At 37.2% G+C, this 12077-nt stretch overlaps 1 protein-coding gene across 2 annotated transcripts in view; it reads right to left on the minus strand.

The window, feature by feature from the left end:
• The window catches only part of PCSK1 (proprotein convertase subtilisin/kexin type 1), a 42497-nt gene continuing 30420 nt past the window's right edge, over positions 1–12077 (minus strand). For both annotated transcript variants that reach the window (XM_027607209.2, XM_027607210.2), the window contains 5 exons: positions 11126–11359; positions 8496–8653; positions 6693–6826; positions 4793–4954; positions 1–3109 (listed from right to left, as the gene is read on the minus strand). In XM_027607209.2, the coding sequence (XP_027463010.1) occupies positions 2732–3109; positions 4793–4954; positions 6693–6826; positions 8496–8653; positions 11126–11359 (1066 nt within the window). In that variant the 3' untranslated portion in view covers positions 1–2731. The remainder of the gene's footprint in view (positions 3110–4792; positions 4955–6692; positions 6827–8495; positions 8654–11125; positions 11360–12077) is intronic.

The following is a 12077-nucleotide window of genomic DNA, read 5'->3' on the forward strand; positions in this document are numbered from 1 at the left end:
AACCATTTATTCTTCTGATGTATAAGCATATTTTTACATATTCTGGTTAATACATCAAGTGTATAATGTGGGAGTTCCCTTAAAGATGCTAAGACCACACATGTTGAACTCAGCTATACACATTGTATTAGGCTATTAGACAAATTTCACTTTTAATATCACAACACATATACATATTATACTTTTTTTTTCACTGACAGAGGAACATGCCTTTCAAAAATATTTTATTGGATGAAACTTTCTTATTCTCAGGAAATTTTTGGTTCTTTAATATAATTTATTATGCCTTTTAAAATTCTGATAAAAGCATCGGTACATTATAAATACCTGTAAAGAAAATAGAGTTTAAAATTCTGAGGGAAATATTATATGTTTCCTCTTTTACATTTTCACAAAAATCCACACAGGCACTAAGAAAGACTGACAAAAATATTTTATGCCTGAACAATATACTCCAGGTTGGAAACATTCAAACATGACTTTATTTAAATATTAAAGCTTCTCTAGAGTGAACCTTTGGCTACAGTCCAATGAGTTGGTTGGGGTTTCAACCAGGAATAGATAGTTAGAAGGTTAAAAAAGAAAGCTTCATATAGTGAGCATGAGAGTAGGAAAGGGGAAACGATGAGTTTTTGTTTATTACCATTCATTGGCCTCTCTGGGCCTTAGCTTTGTTTTTTAGTTGACAACTTATCTAATAAATCTCTGATCCTTTTTGGCTTTAATAGTTTTTTGATGTGCTGCAGTTTTCAAAATTCTGTCCAACACTCTGTATCAAACAACATGTGGAACTTCTAAGGATAGAGTGACACTACAGTTGTTTTAGGAGAACATCCTCGAAGCATCCTGGGGATTGCTCTGCAAATACTTCACTTGTGCACAAATACAAATTGTAGGCTAGGAGGTGAAACTTGGTCTTACCCACCACACTTCAAGCCATAGCAAGTTGACAGACTCTAGTGTTCTCTTTCTGGTCTAGTTCATGTGTGGTTTTCTGAAGTTCCAACTTTAGGGAAGAATTACAAACAGCAAACGCAATGGGAGAATGCCGACATTGTAGATGACTGGAATCTTTGTGAGCGCCTAGAAATTGGGAAGCTAGGGGTTAGCAGTTAATGAATTCAGTATAAATGGCATCAAGGGGAGGCGAGATGAAACAAATATATCAAGCTAGATTTCAGAGGTACTTTCCGGGGTCTCAAATACCATATTTCCCCACCTATAAATTAACTGGATCATGGCAAGTTCTCATAGTTATTGGTTATACATATCCTACCTGAAAGAAGTAGATGTTTGTTTGTTTGTTTGTTTGTTTCCTGAATGCATTTACACTTCGTGTTGTTTCGTGCAGCAGTGGCAAAAAATGAAATTCTTGTTGGGTGACCGGTAAGGTAGCCACTGTGAGCAACACGGAGCAGGACACCTTGGGGACCTTGCACTCAAATCTAGCTGGGCAGATTTCAATGCTATTCAACATTAGCCAGCTGTTGCCAGGAGGGAAAATGGGTCTGAGAATCAAGTTTGATGTGAAATTTCATATTTTCAGTAATCACTCATATTTTTAAATCATTTGACATGCCGAACAAAATCTGCCTGAGGGACAAATGGGGCCTGTGGACTGCCAGTTTGTGTCCTCTTGAGTTGAATCCTGGAAGCAATTGGGTAAATATTTGAATGCTATCAGTTGTAACATTGGGAAAGAGCTGTTAGTGGTAAGGAATGAACACTTAGTTTTAAAGATCCAGAAAAACCTATTCGAATGAATACAATTTAAAACAACAAAATCTTCCCTTGGCTCTCTCCATCATAAATATTTTCCTGTTTACATTGGTTCTCTGTGTCATGAGTGGTTTCCTGTTAGTATCGTTGAAAAAATATGACTAGGAATTTGCCAAGTCCCAAGTATAAGTTTTATTCTAAGAAAGTAATATGAATTAGTTCTCTCAGTATTCAGCTTGTGGCTGAGAAAGGAAATAGGTAACAAAAAACCTCCATAAGGGGAAAGGGAGGAAGACCAAAGCACACACAAGTCCCGGTCACCTTCAGAGTCACAGTAGGCCTCTACACAGCACACCAAGCCAAGAAAAATGGTCTAAAACTGCTCGTACCATGTAACACAGATTTGGAGGACTGTTTCTGGATCTCAATGACTCAGCTTCTCCCCAAAATGACCAAATGGCCACTCCCTGAATGAGCAGTACTAGGGGGTAGAAAAGCCAAGGGTATGGGTCTAATTGAAACTCTTTCATTAGAAACTTTCCAACGCTGTTGGGCTTCACAACTCAAAGAACCACGTGGCAAAGACAGGAGACAAGTTATAGGAGCAGTTTTCTTTGCTCTCAATCTTTGCAGATTACTTCTTCAAATGAATCTCTGACCCAGGGGATGACTTTTCTTTTGAGAAATGAAATGGGAGGGTTCAAGGAAGCATTCTAGTGTGGCGTGAGGACCACAAGCGAAATGAACTGTGGGTCCAGAAAGAACAAAACATTTCACTTGTGCATGCAGGGAAGATGTGTTTTGAAGGAGTCATGATCAATTCAGGAAGTGGAATTTTTGACCTGAGCTCATCCCTTTCACATGTCTAGTTTGGGGAGCAAAAGCAAAAGTACCACAAAAGGATATTATAAGCATAAGAACCAACGGCCAAAACAACCACTTCAGACACAGGCAAAAATCTAAGGGGAAGGAGGAAGCATGAATATTTCCAACTCAGGACCACACACTGATGTCAATTTTCTTCCCTCAGAATGTCCACCAATGCCTGCAGCAGCCGGTCATCTCTGTGCTTGTAAGGTTTCGTGTTATAGAAAACATCAACATAGTCGTTATATAGACTGTCCTCAGAGTCTTTAAGCTGGGAAGGCTTGTTCAGCTTTTCCAGGGCTTCATAGAAATTTTCATAAGGGATATGGAGCTTTGCACTTGGAGACTTCTTTGGTGATTGCTTTGGGGATGAGTTTTTGCTGAAAGCACTTTGTAGGAGTCTCAGCATGGCCTCGGATGGGGCTGCCTTCACCAGCTCATCCCTTCTGCTCCCTGAACTGCCGCCACTGGGGCTTTTTGATGTGAGGGGGCTCTTTTTCAGGTTCTCTTGTGTGGGCTGCTCCTAAAACACAGAATGCCACCGGCAAAAGAAAGAAGATTCCTCTTTAGAGCCAAGCAAGCCAGATGCATTCCATGCCCACTGCCTACTCCTTGGGAGACTGTTGGAGAAGCAGACAGAGCGTGAGGCCTAAGAAACATCCTAACTCGGGGTTCGGTCCTCATTTTTATACTTACTGATGTACCCCTGACACCTGTTTTATCTCCCTGAACTTCGCCTATAAAATGGGGACAAGAATACTTTCATGTCTGGTGGTTTTGAAGACTGAATGAGATGATGTATGTATTGCTCTCCTTCACTTGTCCACCTGCTATAGTAGAATTCATTTTAGGGAATTTAATAAATTTGAATTCTATAATTTAAGTTGATAAATTTTGGATGAAAGAAAAAAAATTAAAAATAATACAGCTTCATCTTATGAAAAGTAAATAGCTGACCTTTCCCACTCCCTTTCCTCCCTGCCCATGTTTTGGGAGGAAGCTGATATTAAAATATTTAATAAGTCACACAGAAGGCACTAACCATGCTTCATGTGCAAGAAGTTTCCTGGAGGCCCCTTGTTCTGTCAGGAGCTACCCTTTCAGCCTCTGAGTTTTAAAAAGAGGTCTTGGGAGAGACGAGGGTGATGAACCGGGTAGGGCAGAACTGGAGATAGTGGAGAAGCAGCTCTTTGTCAACCATCGTGGAAGTATTCAACATTTTCACAACTACCAGGTCTTATTAATAGCCCTTAAGGAATCTTGGAGGGAGAAATACTCATCAAGTCAACTTGCCTCTGGGATAGTGAAGAGAGGCCCTTGGGTGGGGCCCCCGGTCAGGGGGAAGCTACTTTGCAGAATATAAATGGATCCAGAATCTGAGCTGAGGACTTCACACAGCTAGTTTAGAAGTTTCTTAAATAAATTTTATGCCTTTGTGTCTTCCAAAATACCCGTCACTGAGTCAGATGTCAGGAAAGCTCATTCTGGGAATTCTGATAACCTACCTCCTACATCTGAGGCACTGTGTTAGATGCTGGGGGATTAAGAGATAAAGAAAATGGGGTGCCTGCCCACTGTCTGATAAGGGAGAAGCCCATAATCTCAGTGGGCTGAGACACAGGAATGGGAATGACTGACTAGATATCCTATGAAATTTTCTCAGAGAAATTGTGATTCAGTAGCTTCCCTCAGAGCTGCCAAGAAAGGTCCGTTAAGGAATTAGTAAACAGAAGCTTACAGGACTTGGTCACTTGAGCCTTTCTGGAAAATGGTCACTGGTTTTCTTTCTGGAAAATGAACATACTAATGCCTGTCTTCTCTAGGTTACAGGGATCATTGATTAAATGAGACAATGTAAAAAAAAAAATACTTAAAAACTAAGTATAATACAGACGTTGGGCATATGTGATCGTGCATAAAGAGAGCTGGCTTTACAATTTGTTATGTCATAAATGGAGAAAAGTCATGTTAGAGAATTTCATAATTTTGAATTTAGTAATTTAAGTTTCTAAATGCTGGACAAAAGAATGAACTTAAAAATATTAGACTTTTACGGAAAATAGTTTAGCACTCCCTTCCCTTTCCTCCCCACCCATACTTGACTCGCTCCCTGCTTGAAAGTTAGATCTAGCTCCCCTCACTACATTTTGACTATGGTTCAAAGAAAGAGTGTGCCAAGAACGCTCAAGAACAGAGCCACACGGACCTGCCCTGGATCCACCATTTTCTCCACCCCTCTTCTGTCATTCTGAACGGTGTTGTAGGATGTGTACACACGAGGCTGTTTCATGTGTTCTGGCTGAGAAGAGGTCCCATGCAAAATCAGCTTCCAGTTGACAATTCTTCCTTCATTTTGCATTCTTCCAGACTAATGAATAAGCATACACATAATTTTAGGGTGTGTTCTAAGAAACATCAAACTCTGTAGGAATAACTATAAAATCTAATTTAAAAATTCAGCACATTGCATGGGTAGAGCACTATGTACAAAGAAGCAAGTCACTGGATTCACTGTTGCCATGAAAATGGCAGTTTACAGATTTAAGGATTTAAAGCCTGATTATTTGCTTCATTTGATTAAAAAAGCAAAACTCTTTATATGAATGTTCTATTCTGTTCTTGGAAAGTTGACTGTACCTTCTATAAATAGAATGATATTTAATAATTATCAACTTGTAGAAACATTCCAATGGGGGGAAAAAAGCCTCTACAGAGTCCTGTGAATAGCCTTCAATATTAACCAGCCCTTGAAAGCTGTATATTTATGGGCAGAGTAATAATTTTCAGACACTCAACAATTATGCTAAAAATAATATGCTGAAATGTAAAATATCTAAAAAAAAAAATCCAGAAATGTAGAGTCAGATTTTACAGACTTGATATAAAGTAGTCTCATCTTGATAAACAGATTTTCTTAGTTTTCTTAAAAATTGAGTTGGGGTGCCTGGGTGGCACAGTCAGTTAGGCATCTGACTCTTGGTTTTGGCTTAGGTCATGATCTCAGGATGCTGAGATGGAGCCCCGCAATGGGCTCCGTGCTCAGTGAGGAGTCTGCTTGAGATTCTGTCTTCCTCTCCCTCTGTACCCCCCTACTCCTGCTCGCTCATTCTGTCTAAAATAAATAAATAAACCTTAAAAACGTTGAGTTAAAGAACAGAGGTCAAGTTCAAGAATAGGACCACTTCCTAAGAACATTTTCTTGCTCTCCTTAGGGAAGCAGGAATTTTACAGATTCTGGTTCTAAATCACAATTTTAGCAGTCTTTAGGAGAAAGCTATTCTCAAATTAAAAAGGGAACAATGACTATAGAACTTGTATTAATTTAATGGAAATTTTCAGGAATTTAAAATAAATTCTTTTTAAATAGTTATATAGACTTTGAAATCTGGTGCTGATACTTGTAACACTTCTATCTTGGGAAGACCCAGAGCCCTATTCATTTATGTGCTTAGCCTGTAGAAAATGCTGGAGAAATGATCAAAAGTAGATAATTCAGATGTTTTTGGCTTTTTGTTCAGACAATCCTTACTCTATTTTTGTCACTGTGAGTTACAATTTTAGAAAGATACCAAAGAGTATTAGTAAACAGAGTGAAAGAGAAATGAGAAATGCTTTTCAGTTTGTTTCATAACAAGCAAAACAAGACAAATAAGTCATATTAAGTAACACATCTTGTCTAACAAGTAAACAGCCACCGCAGTAAATATTCGTAAGAGTTTCTTCATGTGACCCCAGCAGAATGTAGTAGCAAAGCTGCTGTAACATTTAACTATCTTTGTGAGTACAGGTGATTCTGGTGGCTGAGCAGGTCCTGTGGCTGGCTGCATTCTGACATTGGAACACTTGGATTTGTTACACTGTAACATTATTAACCAGTGTATCTTCTTTTCTTTCTTATAGTATGGCTTATTTATTTATTTAATCAATCAATTCAACCAATCTATAAAGCCAAGTGGGCAGAGATTGAAACACTACACCTTTTCCTTACTTTACTAGGGGGTGACCAGAGTTCCTTAGGGCCTTGATTAATGATGATACCAACCTTAAAGTACTTCAAACTGTTTAAAAGTGAGCCTGTGGTTGTCCATCTTTTCATTTATACTTACCATGTCTGTAATTCGCAAAGTCCAGGTGCCTATGGGATTCTCTCCCCACGTGTGAACAGACATGAAGTCCCAATTCTTAAAGCCATTAGGAGATGTATCCCGTTCTCTTTCAGCCAACAGTACAGTGCTGGTCCCTATTTTCATGCAACAAACATCAGTTAATGAATGTCCTAACGACTCTGAGAATAGGATCTGCTAGCATCTGCTAATTGAAAATGAAAAATGGGAGAGATTAGCCCTCCTAATTTTCCCTTTTTGTATAAGACCAAGATAGAGACATTCATTAAAAAAATGTTTTTATCCATAACAATTAGCATATTGCCTGGCATATAGTTAATTCTCAATAAATATTTTGGCAAAATATTGAATGAATTTATTGATTTAGGTTTATCTGAATAAGAAGAGCTCATAGAAATACATTTATAAACTATAGAGTCAAAGACCTTTAGTGGAACTAGCATTTTTAAATTTAAGAGGAAGTCTTGAAAATTTAACTGGTGCCTGAGCCTATAATTCAGTGTAGACCTAAAAAAATAAAGCTATATCAATTTAGTAATCTCTTGTCATATAGAAACTAGTAGTAGTTGTTAACTCTCAATTTTCAAATTCAAGGGGCTCTCTCTATATCTAAGTGAAATGGTCAAGTTAACGCTAGGGCCACCAATGAGAAGACATTCCACCCATACTTCAGGCCAACTCCAATATATCTAGAAAGCATAACTCCAAAATTAAGAGTCAAGTCCAAACCTCTAGGAAGTTTATATCCTCGAAGGAGATGATAAAGAGAGCTCATCCTTCCTCATACATAGCCTATAGCAATAAAATTTAGTCAGGTGAACCCTACTAAAACATGAAAGAGGATTAGGAAACATTTCCTGGTTGGATTATAGTTTATGGTTCATAAACTCTTCCCCATCCATGATCTAATCTGAGTTAGTACTTTCTCAGGAAAGGGCAATTGCCTGTATATAGTATCATATGGCCTTTATGATGTCATCATGGAATATTTGTTAGTTTTCTCAGTCCTCTTTCATGGATCAGAATTCCTAATTTTTCAGTTGATTCCTAGGATGTATCTGATATATCTGTCAGTGTTATTAATTAACTATCAGAGTAACTTTCACTAATGTGTTACCTAAGAGAAATGAATGATAGATCAGTGGTCTGGGAAAATGAAAACATTTTGAAAATGTGTAACTCCAGAAAGGTTTATTAATTGATATTATTTGAATAGACCTTATTCTTTGCTTATCAAAGGACCAGTGGGAATGAGGGGGCAGAGTTCTGATGCCAAGAAAAATGAAAAATAAGCATATTTTTTTAACTCCTGAAAAACATCTACTGGGAAACTCAGTAGTATAAATAAAAAGAAAATCATTGATTTAAAAATCATTCAATATAAGTCAAGCAGAGAAAGTCAATTATCATATAGTTTCACTTATTTGTGGAACATAAGGAATAGCGTGGAGGACATTAGGAGAAGGAAGGGAAAAATGAAGGGGGACAATCGGAGGGAGAGATGAACCATGAGAGACTATGGACTCCGAGAAACAAATTAAGGGTTTTAGAGGGGAGGGGGGTGGGGGGATGGGTTAGCCCAGTGATGGGTATTAAGGAGGGCATGTATTGCATGGAGCACTGGGTGTTATACGAAAACAATGAATCATGGAACACTACATCAAAAACTAATGATGTACTGTATGGTGACTAACATAATAAAATAAAATAAAATAAAAATCATTCAATATACTCTTAAAAATTTAAACAAATGATTTAAACTTGAGAAGTTTTTAAAAAGCTTACCAGCAGCAGAAGTGAGTGTAACATGAAGGTCTCCTCTTCGGGAATATTCAATCGTTGCTTCAAACTGCACATGTTCCAGGGACTTGAGGGCATTGTCTTGTCCTTCACAAGCTCTTGTTGGAATTTCAATGATAACTTCTCCATTACCTTTCAGGGCTCTAAATACATTTTTAAAAATCACTGAATAAAGTACATCTTTTCTTCTTTGCATTTTAGGCAAATATGTACACATTAGTCTTGACTAGATACTCAACTAAGCTTGTTGTCTCTCCCTGTTAATGAGTAGAACCCAATTCAGAAGTAGCTATAAATAAATTTTAAAGTATAAAAAAATGTAAGGTTCTCACAGAAATACAAAAAAAAATTCTACAATTTTTATGGATCACAGAAGACTACTAATAGCCAAAACAACCCTGAAAAAGAAGAACAAAGCTGAAGGCATTACACTTCCTCATTTGAAAATATATTTCAAAACTACAGTAATCAAAACAGTGTGGTACTGGCATAAAGACAGACATACAAACCAATGTAACAGAATCTCTATAAAGTTAGAATTATACTCATGCATATATGGTCAACTAATCTTCAAGGATGCCAAGAATACTCAATGGGGAAAGAAGAGTCTCTTCAGCAAAGGGTGTTGGGAAAACTGGATATCCACATGCAAAATAATGAAATCAGACGCATATCTAATGCCATACACAAAAATCAACTCAAAATGGAGTAAAGACTTAAACATAAGACCTGAAATTGTAAGTCTAGAAGAAAACATAGGGGAGAAGCTTCATGACATTGGTCTTGGCAGTGATTTCATGGTTAAGACGCCAAAAGCACAGGCAATGAAAACAAGTGGGAACACGTCAAGGTAAAAATCTTCTGCATAGCAAAGGAAACCATCAACCAAATGAAAAGGCAACCTACAAAACAGGAGAAAATATTGCAAATGATGTATCTGATAAAGGGTTAATTTATAAAGTATATAAGGAACTCCTCAGCTCAATAGCAAAAAAAAATAAAATAAAATAAAAAAATAACCTGACTAAAAAATGAGCCAAGTACTTAAAGAGACATTTCTCTAAAAAAGACATACCAATGGCCGATAGGTATATGAAAAAATTTTCAACTTCACTAATCATCAGGAAAATGCAAATCCAAACACCTGTCAGGATGGCTGTCACCAAAAAAAGCAAAAGACAACAAGTGTTGGAGAAGATGTGGAGAAATTGGAACCCTTGAACAATTGGTGGGAATGCAAAGTAGTATAGCCACTATTGAAAACAGTATAGAGGCTTCTCAAAAAATTAAAAAGAGAACTACCATATGATTCAGCAATACCACCTCTGGATATTTATCCAAAATAATTAAAAACAGGATCTTGAAGAGATCTCATGTTCATTGCAGCACTATTCACAATGCCAAGATGTGGAAGTAACCTAAAAGTCTATCAACAGATGAAAGGATAAAGAAAATGTGGTATATACACACAATGGAATATTAGCTTTAAAAAAAGGATATTCTTCAATGTACAATAATATGGATAAACCTTGAAGACATTATGCTAGGTGAAATAAACAGGCCACAGAGAGAGAAATACTGCATAATTCCACTTACGTGAGGTATCTAATATAGTCAAATTCATAGATTCAAAAAGTGGAATTGTGGTTGCATGGGAGTAGGGGAAGGGGAAAATGGAGAGTTACTAATCAATGGGCATGAAGTTTCAGTTAAGATGAATACGTTCTAGAGATCAGCTATACAACAACTGTACTTAGAATCAACAATAATGTGTTGTACACTTAAAAATTAAAGAGGGTAGATCTCATGGTAAGTGTTCTTACCACAATAAGATAAAATAGAAAAGAAAATGGTAAGGAGCACAGATACAAGAATACAATGCTTTTTGCTGTGGAATTGAATTCAGCCAGGTTTGCCTTGGGCCCATCAAAAAGTAGTCCATTATTACTCCAATTGACCCTCTTAAGAAATGATACTATCTCCATAATGAATGTTCCCCAGGGCTCCCACCCTCAGATATTTTGTGTGAGTGGGTCTTTAGTAAAATCATGGTTGCCTTGATAGAATCAACGAAACAATTATTCCAGATTCTGCTTCTTTGGCCAGATCTGGTAGGCTGGATATAGTCTCTGTAAAAGCAGTATGATAGAGGATCCTTCACAAAAGAGAAATCATGAATCACACAGTACTGTGGCATGAAGTGAGGCTCTTATGGAAATAGGTTTTGGATAATACTGGTTGACAAGTACTACCTTTAATCAATTCTAAGATGCATTTTTTGAAAAAATTACCATAACATCTTTGAATTTGGGATTAATCTTACAACTGATCATTGGTAATAGTTTGACAGTGATTTTTCTTAGTAATATATAAAACAATGTTACATCTTGAACTGAATATAGATAGGCCAGGAAATGGAAAATGTAAATATGCCAACATGAATTGCAGATTTCCCATCTCTCATTGATTCCCATGGACCCACAGGGAACTATGGCAAATGCTATTTCCATCTACTTCAGAAGAGTAGGTGAGAAAAAAATTAGGCAGAGTGACAAACGTTATAATCAAATATTGCCATGGGCACACATTTCTTTAAAATTCCTGAAGACACTTACCTTGGCTCAAAGTCATTGTCCTTTACCACACACTCTTTCTTCTCAGGCACACTGGTCCAGGTCCTGGGATCAGCCAAATCCACCAGAGCTTTGGCATTTAGCAACCCAAATCCAAATCGACTATTCACCATCAAGCCTGCTCCATTCTTTTTCCACCCAGGGTTATTGGCCAGTGGGTCATACTCAGAGGTCCAGACAACCAAGTGTTGCATGTCTCGCCAGGTGAGATTTGGACTGGAGGAGAAGTGACCCAGAATATTTTTCAGGGACAAAATTATGTTTCCTTGTGCAAGTAAGTGTTAAAAACAAGCATCTTCTATTTGTAGATAATGAAGTGCCTTTTGCAAGTATACTTACATAATTCTGGTATGTATTTCTTTTGGAATGTCTTTTCATTCAGAATTTAAAATACAGTACTGAAAACTTCTCCCATCTAAGTTAAGCTCCTACTATGAGTAAAATTTGGTCTTCAATAGAGTAGAAATGTGAGATTTGGTCCCTGATTTTAATTACTTAAATTTAAGTGGAACAAAAATTTTAAATGACAACACTTCCTTTATGTCTTCAGTCTTCTGCTGTCTATTAACAGCCTTGGCACTTTCAACATTATGTACCCTGATGAGGCCTTGAATTTTTCTTAGGGAGAGTCAGATTTTAAAGACACAGTCTGGTTACCTATCCTTAAATACTTTTGCCTCTTTTCCTTATATATCAAAATTAAGAGTATCCTTATCTTGATGAGCACTGAGTAGTACATAGAACTGTCGAATCACTATATTTCACACCTGAAACTCATATAACATGGTATGTTAACTATACTGGAATTAAAATTTAAGACAAACAAATTGTCAAGAAACTCTTAGCTGCTTGAGATCACTCTTGCAAGGTACTATGCTGAATACTTTAAGGATATCAAAGGAGGTGGTTCCTGTCTTTAGGAAGATTACAATCC

Source organism: Zalophus californianus, chromosome 5 (assembly GCF_009762305.2).
Source record: "Zalophus californianus isolate mZalCal1 chromosome 5, mZalCal1.pri.v2, whole genome shotgun sequence".
Classification (NCBI taxonomy): domain Eukaryota; kingdom Metazoa; phylum Chordata; class Mammalia; order Carnivora; family Otariidae; genus Zalophus; species Zalophus californianus.